The sequence below is a fragment of the Aotus nancymaae genome, unplaced genomic scaffold (assembly GCF_030222135.1).
Source record: "Aotus nancymaae isolate 86718 unplaced genomic scaffold, 86718_ANA_hifiasm-v0.15.2.pri h1tg000059l, whole genome shotgun sequence".
Classification (NCBI taxonomy): Eukaryota; Metazoa; Chordata; class Mammalia; order Primates; family Aotidae; genus Aotus; species Aotus nancymaae.
In genome coordinates, this window is record NW_026988473.1 from 15,637,167 (window position 1) to 15,650,830 (window position 13,664).

Consider the following 13,664-nt stretch of genomic DNA (forward strand, 5'->3'; position numbering starts at 1 on the left):
GCAACATGGCAAAAACCATCTTTACAAAAAATTAGCCCGGCATGGTGGAGTGTGCCTGTAGTCCCAGCTACTTGTGGGGCTGAGGTGGGAGGTTCACTTGAGTCTGGGAGGCTGCGGCTGCAGTGAGCTGTGTTTGTACCACTGCACTCCAGGCTGGGCAACAGAGTGAGACCTTGTCTCAAAAAAAAAAAATAAAATAAAAACCAAAAGAATAAAACAGCAGTGGCAACTATTGTTTATAAAGGGTTTACAGTGTGCCAAGCCCTCTACCATAATTTATAATGGAATCCTCTTAAGAAGCCTATGTTTTACCATGAACCCTACTTTTGGATGAGAAAAGTAAGTTTGGAGAGGTTAAACACCTGCCCAAGCTCACACAGGTGACAAATGAGAGTCCCCAGGTCTTAGCAGCGCTGAAGACGTCCCACCTTAAGCAAGGATCACCTCCCCAGCACTTGCCCCATCGTCTGCCATCTGACCTACGGACCGATGTCTGCTCAGGTTGAGCCTGGGAGTAGCACCTGGTCTTGGAATTTTCCTGTTTAAAATCTCCCCACAATGGGGTGGATTTGGGATCTACAGCTCATCTCTGTTCCAAACTCATGCAGCTTTGAGAGACCAAGATATTCAGAACTGAGTTTATTTCTTTTCTTTTTGTTTTTTTTTGAGACGGAGTCTTGTTCTGTTGCCCAGCCTAGAGTGCAGTGGTGTGATCTTGGCTCACTGCAACCTCCACCTCCCAGGTTCAAGCAATTCTCCTGCCTCAGCCTCCTGAGTAGCTGGGATTACAGGTGCCCACCACCACTCCCAGCTAATTTTTGTATTTTTAGTAGAGACAGGGTTTCGCCATGTTGGCCCGGACAGTCTCAAACTCCTGACCTCAAGTGACCTGCCCACCTCGGGCTCTCGAAGTGCTGGGATTACAGGCATGAGCTACCATGCCTGGCCCTGAGTCTGATTCTTAAGCTAGGTAAGTTTCCACGTATTAATTTTATTATACTTTATAATCGATAGATACACATTATATATATTCTTTCAGTGCACAATATGTTTCATAATAGAAAAGGCCATGATGATAAAGTGAAAGGGAGAGGTGGCATTTAGGCTAAGAGTCACGATTTTAATAATAGAATGAATGAATGAATGAATCTACTTTAAAAAAGAGGCCCCATCAAGGCTGGATGTGTAGAAGTGTCCTTTCTTTTACTATCTATCCATTTACCTATTCATTCCTCTGTCATCCCCACCCTACTCGATCCTGCCTTCCTTTCATCCATCCAATACATAAACATTTCCTGGCTGGGCGTGGTGGCTCACACCTGTAATCCCAGCACTTTGGGAGGCCGAGGTGGGCAGATCACCTGAGGTCGAGAGTTTGAGACCACCCTGACCAGCATGGAGAAACCCTGTCTCTACTAAAAATAAAAAAATTGGCTCATGCCTGTAATCCCAATTACTCCAAAGGCTGAGGCAGGAGAATCACTTGTACCTGGGAGGTGGAGGTTGCGGTGAGCTGAGTTGCATCATTGCACTCCAGCCTGGGCAACAAGAGCGAGTCTCCATCTCAAACAATAACAACAACAACAAAACAAAAAACATTTCCTGAGCACTCAGTCATTATATCATTATAGCTGTACCTAGGGAATAGCCAAAAATAATTGACTGACACTCCCTGCTCTCAAGAAACTCTCAGTTTAGTTCAGAAATGAGGAGGCCAAGGCCCAGAAAGGGTAAGTGATTTGCCTAAGGTCACACAGCAAGCGAGGGAAATGAGGTGAGGAGGGAAATAGGCAAAGGCTCAGACCTGCCTTCCTCCAAAGCGAGCCCCACTCAATCACTGCTTGAAACCCGCCTCCCGGCTCTCCGTGAAGGCCTGAAGAGCCTGCCTCACTGCATTGCTACTTTCATTTTTGTTATTCTTTTGGAAGGGGAGGAGGGGCCGGTGGCTGCTGCTGTCCAGCTGTTATGTCGGACCACACATCCCAGTCCAGATGTGTCAGCCTCTCTGTAATGGGTGAAGTGGCTGCCGGGCCATGAGCCAAGGGCCAAGGAAGCCACAGTGAAGCTCTGTCCCAGGGGAACCGAGGGAGGAGGCATGCTGAACCCGGCGGCCGGGAAGCCCATGGTTGCTCTACTGTCAAACTGGCCCTGTAGACAATATGGTGTGTCTAGGTGGTGGGGATCAAGATCTTTGACACTCCAAGGAAATCAATACCTTTGACATATTTCCTCTGAGGGTCAGAGTTCTGGGCCACTTCCTGTCTCTCCCAGCTTCTCCTGAACCTGACACTCCCACCTCCACATATTCTCCAATCCTGGTCCGGGGTCCTGCCATTTACTCTGGCTTCCTCAGGGCTGCTCAAGAGGGTTACACGGAGTTCCAGCCAGAGCCACGCTCATGGTCTTGACTTAACTCCACCCAAATCTTTCTTCTTCATCCTGTCCCATGGAGTGCTGAGATTTCCAGAGGAACAGCCTGTTCTCCAGCATCTGGAGCTGGTTTCTTGAGGGAGGTTCAAGGGCAAGCCAGGTCCCAGAGAGAGATGCTCCGGGAGGGCCTCAGTACCAGGACTCGCACGAGACACACGGTATGGGGAGAAGACACAAGCAGGGATGTCCTTTATGCTCCCCTCTCCTGATGCAGTAGCCAGGCCAGGCCAGGGCAGACAGAAACAGCCTCCTGAGGAGTCCCAGGAGCTTCAGAGAGCAAAGGTCCAAGTCCCCAGAAGGGCTGGGGAACAGCATCCTGGGGTGAATCTGAGGATAGGGTATGAAACGGGGTGTGGGAGTTTGTCCAGAGCATCTGGCTTTGCCCATAAAGTTCTAGGCATCCAAGATGCCCTAAAGATGGGAGTGGGTGAGGATGAAGGCAGGGACCCTCTGATATCCAAGATCCTGAATTTTCCTTGCTCTAGAGGGCAAAGCTCAAACCAGACCAAGAGAACTTGCTTGTAGTTGCTTTTTATTCTCCTCCTTGACTCTCTCTGTAGGACCCCTGCCTTTAAGCAGAGTTAATATGTTCCCCTCTCTCAGTTTTCTCATCTGCACAATGGATAATAATGCCTATACATGCTCAGTAAAACGAACACGGCCCCAGTCCCTGCAAAAATGCATTTTTTTTTTTTGAGATGGAGTTCTGTTCTTGTTGCCCAGGCTGGAGTGCAATGGCATGATCTAGGCTCACTGCAATCTCCGCCTCTTGAGTTCAAGCGATTCTCCTGCCTCAGCCTCCCAAGTAGCTGGGATTACAGGCATGTGTCAACATGCCTGGCTAATTTGTTTGTATTTTTAGTAGAGATGGCGTTTCACCATGTTGGCCAGGCTGGTCTCAAACTCCTGACCTCAGGTGATCCACTTGCCTTGGCCTCCCAAAGTGTTGGGATTACAGGCATGAGCCACTGCTCCTGGCCAGAAATGCCTTCTAATAATTCATTTGCCACTAAGGATGCAGGAAATTGGGGCACCATGTGCAGAGATCACCTTCTGAGAAACCTTTCATGACCTGTAGCCTGGCTCAGCCACCTGCCACGTTCTGCTCCATCATGGCGCCCACCATGGTGTTGATACTGCCTACTTCCCTCTCTGTCTCTCTCATTCACCTGTGAGTGACTGAAGGGCCAAGTGTGTCTTCTTCATGCAGGTTACCCTGGCACCAGCATAGATGTTCCCTCAGTGCCCAGTTGCTGAAGGAATGGACGTGTGTTTTAATGAATGAGCAAGTGAATTTCCGGCTGGTCCAGGGAAGCCGGAGGGTCCTCACAACATATCCGGGTACAGATAGCACTTCTGTGGGACCCAGCATCCCCACCACCCTAAGGACTGGCCAGGCCAGGACCCTGAAAACCCCAGGACCCCTTCAAGAATTGTAAGTACACCTCTTGAACACTTAAATCTGATTTTTTGGGGTCTTGCTGTGTTCCCAGGCTGGAGTGCAGTGGCATGGTCATAGTTCACTGCAGCCTTGAACTCCTGGGCTCAAGTGATACTCCCACCTCAGCCTCCCAAGCAGCCAGGACTACAGGTACATGCCACCACGCCTGGATAATTTATTTTTTATAGAGATGGAGTCTTTCTGTGTTGCCCAGCTGGTCTCAAACTCTTGGCCTCAAGTGGTTCCCCTGCCTCAGCCTCCCAAAGTGCTGGGATTACAGGTGTGAGCCACCACATCCAGCCTGGGATTTTTTAAAAACATTTTTTCCCTTCCCTTACAAGGATTGCCCAGGCCTAAAGTAATTTTCTCTACAAATACAGTAAATCCTTGAAATACAGCAAAGTCCACTACAATGTAACCCAAACTTGACTTCTGTTCTATGCCCAGGCCCCTTGTCAAATAAAAGTGAGCAAAACTCCATTCTCCGTGGGGTTGGTGAAAAAAAGTGACTGCCTCATGCTCCTGCGGGACTCTCTCTGTCCGGTCTGCTGCGTGCAGTCAGCTGTCACAATTTTTACTTTCTTGCTTTTTGTGATAGTACAGACCATTTGAAAAATAGTTTCTCATTAATTCTACAAAAATATAACTCCATATTTTATACAATTGGAAATCTTATTTTTAAATTTGTATTATTATTATTACTTTTAGAGACAGGATCTGGCTCTGTCACCCAGGCTGGAGTACAGTGGCACCATCATGGCTCACTGCAGCCTCAACCTCCCCAGCCCAAGTGATCCTCCCTCTCCTGCCTCCCACAGGTGTATGCCACCATGCCCGGCTATTTTTTTTTTTTTTTGGTAGAGACTAGGTCTCCCTATGCTGCCCAGACTGGTCATGAACCCCTGGGCTCAAGCAATCCTCCTGCCTTGGCCTCCCAAACATTGAGATTAAAGGTGTGAGCCACCACAAATGAACACAATTGGGAATTTTTGACTCAGTGAATTTACTGCATTATTGTAGCGTTTTACTATATTGAGCATCTATTTTGCCCTATGTTACTGTGCTAGGTTTATGTCAATGCACAAAACTGATATGGACTCTTCTCTTATGGAACTTACTTTCTCATGGAGGAAACAGACAGTAAGCCATTAAAATAATTGCAAACTGGGTTAAGGGCTAGAAGAAATCAAAAGACTAAAACAGAAAAGAAGAGGGGGGTTCCACTTTAGGTGGTCAGGGAACCTTCCCTAAGGAGGCGAGATTTGAGCTGAGATCAGAAGGCTGAGATGGAGAGACTGGGGGAAAAGCAGTTCAGATGTTAGGAACAGCATGTGCAAAGGCCCTGAGGCAGGGCTGGAAAAGGCTTAGTCCTAAGTTGGATGAGTATGGATCCAGGAGTCCTAGAGCAATCTGAAGAAGAACCTGGGGAAGATGGAAGCTCTAGAGCCAGTGCTCAAGGGTGAGATCTGAGCCACAAGTTCAAATCCCCTGTGAGTCAGCCAGCTGTAGACTATTCCAGACCAGGGACTGCAAAAAGGCCTGTGTCACAGTATGGGGATGGCTCCAGGTAATGAGAACTCATTGAAAACCATGGAGAGAGCCCTTCCTGAACCTCGGAAACAGTGTGGGCTCTGCGGGACCTTGATGGCTGCAAATAGATGGGCTTAAGGACACTTTTCTCTCTTCTCTCAGAATACGGGGTCTGGCTTGGGCCCCATTTTCTCCATCCGTCCATCCGTCCATCCATCCATCCATCCATCCATCCATCCATCCATCCACCCACCCATCCATCCAACAGTTGGTTGCTAGGCACTGGGATATAGCAGTGAACAAGACAGACCAAGCTCCTGGCTCAAGGAACTGTTCCCTCAACACTGGCGGAAGCAAAACCCAAACTAAGCCTCACCTACTCCTGAGGAGTAGGTAGCAGAGGTCTCCTTTCTGACTAGGCACCCTGTGATTTGGGCTCTTCCAGTAGGTTTTTCATTAGTTGTTTTCTAGCAGATTCCACTCTGAGACCAGAGCGCCTTGGCCCTCCTGTCCTTTTCCCTGTTGGTGAGAACTTAAACAGAAACACACACATACATCTCCCCTTTTAAGGGCTGGTAAAGGCCCACCCACAGACATAGGAACACCCAAACACACATACTTCTCTAATCTCCCTAAATCTCCCAGAGGCTGGAGGTGGGGGGGGGGCCTCTCTGCTTCCCAGTTAGCTCAGGAGAAGCCAGGGTAGGGGACTGGGGAGTAGCGATCAGCCTTAGCCCCCACCGCCTCCCCCTACGCTGGGCTGGTCCCTGGGTCCCCGTCACTCCCACACCTGGCCTCCCCAGCTGCAGGGAGTGAACGGGTGTGCTGGGCAAACATCCTTGCAGCTTCCTGCTGCTCCCCTCTGAGAAAACAGACCTCTTCTTCCTGCTCCTTCTTCTCCCCACACCCTCCCAGCTGGGGCTTCTCTGGGATCCCAAGCCAGTTCTCTCTAGAGAAGCCAGACATCCTTTCCCCTTAGCCAGAGGAAGGAGGGAACAGCACACAGACCCAGTGTTTCCATCTAGAGAAACGACCTGCTCTCCCTCTGGTCCTTTATCCCAGTTCTTGGAGCCTAGACCTTCTCTATCCTAAGTGCCAAGGGGCTAAAGGACCACAGAGTACAGTGGCTCAAGAGTGGCCCCATCAGAAACTGTGGGAGAGTGGGAGGGGCAGGGAGGAGATGCCCCCACATGGGACAGGAAGGGCAGCCCCCTTCTAAGGAGCCTCTCTGAGAATCATATAAACAGAACTGCGGCATCATCAAGATATCCTCATAGACAGAAAAATAAAGCAGCCCAGCCACCTTAAAACATACTTGTCTAGACTTTGTGCACTCCCTCTCCTGTCTGTCCAAGTACATGCGTATTTCTTGCATAGTTGTTTTCAAGAGTTGAGCATATATTTTGCTTTTTGCACAGAGCAACAGAGCCCACACGTTTTCCACGTGATTTACGGCCCATATCTGGGTTTTTAAGGAGGATAGTGAATATCCTGCTCTCCATTTTCCAGACCGAGAGGCACACAGACACCATCCCTACCCATTCTTAACCCTGGAAACATTTTCCTATCCCCATGCAGAATGAAGAAGTTGGGGGAAGGGTTGGTATGGGATCTCAGCTGGAAGGGACCTCAACTATGGAACTGGAGTCCCCAGAGAAGGAAAGTGACTTGCTTACAGTCACACAGCAACTCCTAGCTGAGCAATTCTCACTATCTCCCCCATCCAGTCTCTATGGATCAAGCCAACAATGAACTTTACACAACAGGCATTGTGCTACGTTAACCTTCACTTTAATTTTCTCTTGAAATGCCTACAGTAATGCTATGGGGACGGTTCTAATATTCCCATTTTTCAGATGAGGAAGACAAGGCCCAGAAGAAGAAAAGTCACTATTCTAAATTGCCCCTCTGACTGATGGCAGAAACACAGAATTAAATCTCCTGTTTCTTAGCCCAAGAGTCCTTTCTTTCCTTAGGCATCCCACCTTCTCCCGCTGCCTCTCCTGGGTCTGCCCAGGTGCAAGATCAGGAGCCTCCCCAGCAGGGCTTTTCCTCCCCAGTGTCCCAGTGCTGGATCCCACTATCTGATCGTGCCTCCTTTCCTGTGCTGGACCAAGGCCCAGATGAGCAGCTGGGGATGCAGGACTGAATGGAGCAGCAGGAAGAGGCTGCCTGCGGCCGAGTTCATTCAGAAGAAAGCCCAACTCAGAGCTGCCAAGGGCCGAGGGAAGCTTACGGCAGGGGTCTACCGTCCCTCTTGACTTCAAGGCTCCGAGTTCTGACAAACCTTCTTCCCTGTGACAAGTGTCTTTTACCAACATCAAGAGGAGGTCTGGATCCCCCGGATCCTGCTGCTTTACTCCTGAGATCTGTGCCAGAGCCATCCTTAGGAAGACCTGCTCCAATCTCTCCCCCATTTTACAGACAAAGAAACTGAGGTCCAGGGAGGAGAGCCGGTGGCATGGACCAAGCTCAGGGGAAGCAGAGCCAGGACTAGAATCCAAGTCTCTGCTGCCAATGCAAGCCCTCTCCCCTCATGCCCTTGTCCTGTCTGCTGATACTCCCTCTGACTGGGACAAGGGGCCTTCCTTAGAGTGTAGGGTGACCGGGATGTGCTTGCTGCCTAATGAGGAACAGGGAGATCTCAGCCCCATGCCCCCTTGACTCCAGCTCCTGTCGGTTGGCTTGGTTCCTCACCATCAATCTAGTGGCCTGGGACAGTTTAGGTGGAAGTCCAAGATGCTGAAGTACTCTAAGGTTTGGCTCTTGCCTGGCCCAGTTTATGTTAGTCCTGGGAGGTAGAGGTCAGGTAAAGATTTTCGTGCTTGATCACAGGGTGAGTGAAAGAGAGAGAGAGAGAGAGAGTGTGTGTGTGTATACAGGCATGCACAAGCAACTGGTGGTTCACTGAAGAGGGGGCTCCCACTAGATTCCCCAAACAATCCACATTTCATCTGGGCAGGCCCTTCTGAACCCAAATATTTTCTCCCATTCTAAGCCCATGCCCCTCCCCCATCAAGGCCTTAGGGCTGAGCCTGAGAGAGGGAGGGAGGGAAGAAGAGAGAGAAGCCACGTTTCCTTAGGGAGGGAGGGGAAGAGTGAGAAGAGAAAGGCAAGCCCACAGTCGGACCTAGTCAAGAAGACAGGGAGAGGGAGACAGAAAGTCAGCCAGACTCCAGGAACAGAGGGACAGAGCAGAGGTCTACAGGCAGATGGAGAGAAAGGGCTCCCTCCTCCTGAGCCATCTCCCTTGCTGCCCTGACCGCCTCCTCCCAACCCCCAGCCTCAGGTCCCTCCCTGGGGGGTCTCTGGGCCTGATTCCCTGGGGCGGCCAGGGCAGCACCCTGAAGTTTCCGGGCTTGGCTGAGAACCCAGGTCTGGCTCTCATCCCCAGGGGCGTCAGGTCTCAGGCACTCTGAACCCTCCCCGGTGCGCCCCCCAGCGGAGATTCAGCTTAAGAGCCACCTAAGCCCCAAGGGGGACGCAGGAAAGGGCGCTGCCACTTTGCGCCTAGTCTGGTCCTGGAACCTGGGGTGGGTTGGGGTCGGCTAGAAGACATGGGAAGGGGGCAGGATTGGTGTCTCTTGAGCTCAGATCCGAGGATCGGACGGCCCCCGATGCCTTGATGACCCCTTTCCCCTAGAAGGTGGAGGCCAATGTATGCAAGGATTGAGCCCCAGGAGGGTCGCGCACTGGCCCAAGCTCCGAGGCTCAGGTCAGGCGGGGGTCCAAGGGAGGTGTCGAGGGACCTACTCGCCAAATCTCGGAGCTTCCAAGCACAGGTCGCTCCGGGAGATCCTGCGCTGAACTCCCTCCCCCGCTCTTGCCCAGTAATGTGTAGTCGGCCCTTCTAGGGGTCCACGCGCGTAGCGAAGAGGGGTGCCGAGGGGTGGAACTGGAACGGAGACCCTTCATCTTACCGCATTGTTGAGGAAGTCCGACTCATTCAGATCCCCCAAGTCCAGGAAGCTGGATCCGGGGAACAGCCTGTCGGCCGGGAAGGGTTCCAAGACAGCGTCCATCGTGGCCGGCTCCCGGGACCCCCTTCGACTGGGCTTCCCTCACTCCAGGGCGGCGGCGCGCCCAGTCCAGAGCTCCTGCCTGAGCGCTGGCAAGCGGGAGAGGGGACGGTCCGGGGCGAAACCCCGGGGGAGGGGCGGGCGGAGGCGGCGCGGCCCCGGGTGGGGGGCGCGGGGGGCGTGGGGGCCTTAGGCGGCGGCTAGGAGCGGGCTGGGCTCAGGGGCCCCGGGCGCACCGTGGGCATTTAGCCGACTCCACCTCCTCCTGCTCCTCCCGGGGCACAGCTGGCTTCCATGGGGAGCCCAGGGGTGGGGCTGAGGGCTTGAGGAGCCCCCCGGACAGGGTGGGAGCCGGGGCGGGGGAGCTAAGCGCTCCCCCGAGAGTGGGTGGCTGCCGGCCGCTCCGCTGTCTCTGCGTCTTCCTCTGCACGGCTTCTGTCACTTTCCTCTCTGTGAAACCGGGAACCCCTGGCTGGCTAGCCCAGCTGGCCAAGGCGCCACGCCCCCACATCAATATTCACAATAATTTAATATTAATGAGAAGAGGGCGTGGCTCGGGGAATCCTCGCTCCCTTTTTAAAGAGACATCTGCAACTTCGTCTTAGCAATCTCTCTCCTCTGAATGCTCAAGGTGGGAGCTTAAAGCAACAATAGTCCTGGAACATTGGCATTTTGTTAAGGCCTCACCAACCACTGTCTCATAAATTGCTGAGGGAGCTATTTCCAACCTTCCAGCCTTATGCTAAAGTCTGCACCAAACCCAGTCAGGGAATTCCGTTTCGCGGTCCCCTCAACAGATCTCCCCTCAACGGGGGAGTTTTTTTTTTTTTTTAAATACAGAATTTCTCTCTTTTTGCCCAGGCTGGAGTGCAATGGTACCATCTCGGCTCACTGCAACCTCCGCCTCCCAGGTTCAAGCGATTCTCGTGCCTCAGCCTCCCAAGTACCTGGGATTACAGGCGCGCTCCACCACGCCCAGCTAATTTTTGTATTTTTAGTAGAGACGGGGTTTCACCATGTTATCCAGGCTGGTCTCGAACTCCTGACCTCAGGTGATCCACCTGCCTCGGCCTCCCAAAGTGAAGGGATTACAGGTGTGAGCCACTGTGCCCAGCCGATTTTCAGCTTTTAACTCTCATTTCTCATCTCACATGTTTCTTACTCCAGGAAGCCTTCCTTGAACCCCCAGGCTGGAGCAGTTACCATCAGTATACACCCACAGGACATCATGTGCTCACCTTCACTGTTTCCAGTCTAATGTGGTATTGCGTTTGTTTGCTCACACTATGTCTGTGACCGCACTGAGCTGTGAGACTCCTCAGGGCAAGGACTGTCCCCAGCTTCCCTGTGTATGAAAGGGCTGAGTGAACAGCCAGAGAGATAGGCGAGGAGAAGCTCCTCGATTGTCAAGTCCCGCCCCCCTCAATGGTTCTGAAGAGCAGGAAGTTGGAGAACAGTGGTTCTGGAATCTGAATGAGCCAAGGTGCTGTCTGGCTGCACACTCCACAGTCACCAGACACTCCCAGGGCCCCTGGATCCTTCACCTAAGTGGCTTGCTCCTGCCTACAAACTTAATCTCTTGAAAGGGCTGATAACAACTGCCAAGCACCTGAACAAATGGAGGAGGTTCAGGAAGGCGCTCCCTCAGAGGGCTGGGCACACTGTTTCCTGCCCAGAAGTCATTATTAGGATTAAGTGTGTCCTCCCTGTCTGGGGTGTTTAATTAGCTCAGGAACCAAAAGGCCTTTAAGAAGTAGAGATGTCATTGCAGCTAAGCCATGGATGTCACCAAAATTACTCTCAGTGCCAGGTGGGAGAAGGGTTTATACCGAGGCTGAAACAGCAGTTGTTTGCTCGCCTGGCAGGCGGGCAGGCACGTGGCTTTTCTCCACCTTATGATCTAGTTGACATAGTTCTGGAGAGTGAAGTTCTGACCTTCCAGGCTGTCATATGACTGTTAGTTGCTAGGCCTCCTGGAGAATTTGCTCCTGAGAAGGTAGGATTATAATCCATGCCCTGGGGAGCAGTTCACCAGCCATGCAACTCCGAGAAGGAAGGCTGGGCCAAAAAGAAATCAATTCACTTTCACAACAGTGGCGGGTAGGATTGGGGTGCTGGGACCATGGGTGTTTTCCCCAAATGTGTCACGTCTGGCCAAATGGGCACCATTCAAACACTGAGATGTGGTGGGTCCTTCTCAGGGCGAGGGGAGGGGTCTCTGGCGGGGTGAACAAGCCATGGTCGTGAGTGAGCTCCAGCAGCAGGTGTCCGGAGTCCTGGCTACTGAGCTAGAGTCTCTGCAGGCCCACAGGAGGAGCAAAAGTGCCCCCCTGCCTGAGGTTGGTTGGAAATTGTGCCTGCGTTCCTCCCAGTCTGCTCTGTAATTAGAGACACAGGTACCACTTAAGTGATTGGGGAAGATTATACAGTTTTAGATAAGTAGGATTAGAGTGTCCTCTCTTTCCTTATTCTTACCCAGGTGAACATCCCAGGAAACCATTGAAAATAATCTTGGGGAGACATTCTGGTTCCGGCAGCTTCTACAGAGTCTGAGAGGCAGGATCTCCCAAGATAAATCCTGGGGAAAGGGGCGGCAGAGGGAGGAGGGAGACCAGGCAGGGTAGAGCCGGGCACACAGAGGAGTGTGATCATTTTCCTTCTGGAATGAAGAGGATGGCAAAGTCCAGCAGAGAGGAGGATGACAGCAGATTTATTCACATGTTCTGCAAGCATTATTGAGTACCTACTGTGAATGGTTCCCAGACCAGGCACTGGAGACATGGCGGTGATTAAGAACTTAGATCCCAGAGTAAATGTGGGTGCACAGGGGTGGGTGGGTGGGTGGAGGAAAGCATGGGTAAAAAAAATGTTAAGAAAATGATTAACAATCAAATAGTGTGATGTGACCCTGTGGGTATGGAAGGCCTGTCTGAACAGGCCATGTGAGAACTGAGAACTGAATCAAGAACTGGGGTCATTTATGGGGCAAAATGCAGGGAAAAGCATTCTAGGCAGAGGGAACAGCAAGTAGAAGAGAAGGAGGAGGAAAGCCTGACTGGGCAGAGCAGGCAGTGGTGCGGGAGTGAGATGATGAACGTGAAACCCTAATGCCCTACACACACCCTGCACTTATGGCCACACTGGAGCCCAGGCTCTATTTTGTGCCAGGACTGGAAAGAACTGTGCCCACCTGATGCCTTCTGTGGGGTGTGTCTATTAAAGATTTTCCAGGAGAGGAAATGAGGTGGCTTACTGGGTCGTAAGTCTGCGTTCTGACCCAGCAGGGAGGGTTTGCTCCCTCCCTCCCCGTTCCTGGGTCTGGTGCCACCCAGGAAGGCATTTGAGAAAGAAACCAGCCCCCCCACCCAGCCCCCTCCTGTACATCTGAAGGAGTCAGGGGATGAAGGCCAAGGCTGGCTCTGCAAACACCACCTCCACAGGCCCAAATGCTGCAGGTCACATGAAGCAGTCACAGCAGCCCCTTCTGAGAGGGGCTCAGGAACACCTGGCTGCTGCTCTCCAGGAGCTGTTCCAACTGCGAAGCAAAAGCTTCACGCATAAAGACATCCCAACGCAGTCAATGACGCACAAAAGAAAGAGGACAGAGGAAAGCTTCTTGCCCGTTCCAGATACTGAAGATCAGGCAGAGAGAGAGACTCCTGCCAGGCTGAGCTGTGAGCAGAATGTGTGCATGTGTGCGTGTGTGTGTGTGTGTGTAGAATCACTGCCCTTCACTATGTCTCAGTTTCCATAGCTATAAAATGGGCGAGGTGTTGATGCCCTCTAGGGTTTCATCCTCTCCAAGGATCTTCCAATGTGCCCTTTCCAGGACAGGGCCTGGGGAACAGGGGTAGGGGTCGGGGGAGAGTGAAGGGCCTCCCTGCTCAGGAGGCCTGGCACTTTGATTTTCCAGGCTTCTGCCCGGAGCCTCCCAGAGGGTACAAGGCGGGTGTTTACACTCGGCAGGCAGGCCCTGGGTGGCGGTAATAAGGTCACCCAAAGTAAACCTGTCTTATTTGCTGGTTGTAAAGGGAAAAATGCTTTGGCACACTCTAACAGGAACTTCTGAGAAATGAAAACACATTCATCCTGGAGATTAGACTGACTTCCGGGGTGCAGACGGGGGCCCTTTGTTCTCTTGCAGCTCCCTAAAATGGGCTGCCTGGCTGCTTTCCCTGTGCCCCCCACTGGGGCTGGACGTGGAGCCTGGGGTGGCACTCTGCCAGGAGGCAGGGTGGGCTTCA

General features: G+C 52.1%; 1 protein-coding gene across 2 annotated transcripts in view; it reads right to left on the minus strand.

Annotated features, from left to right (window-relative positions):
* CREB3L1 (cAMP responsive element binding protein 3 like 1) overlaps positions 1-9,872 on the minus strand; it is a 45,191-nt gene extending 35,319 nt beyond the window's left edge. For both annotated transcript variants that reach the window (XM_012452465.3, XM_012452466.3), the window contains exon 1: positions 9,322-9,872. In XM_012452465.3, coding sequence (XP_012307888.1) covers positions 9,322-9,423 — 102 coding nt within the window. In that variant the 5' untranslated portion in view covers positions 9,424-9,872. The remainder of the gene's footprint in view (positions 1-9,321) is intronic.
* Positions 9,873-13,664: the final 3,792 nt, after the last annotated feature.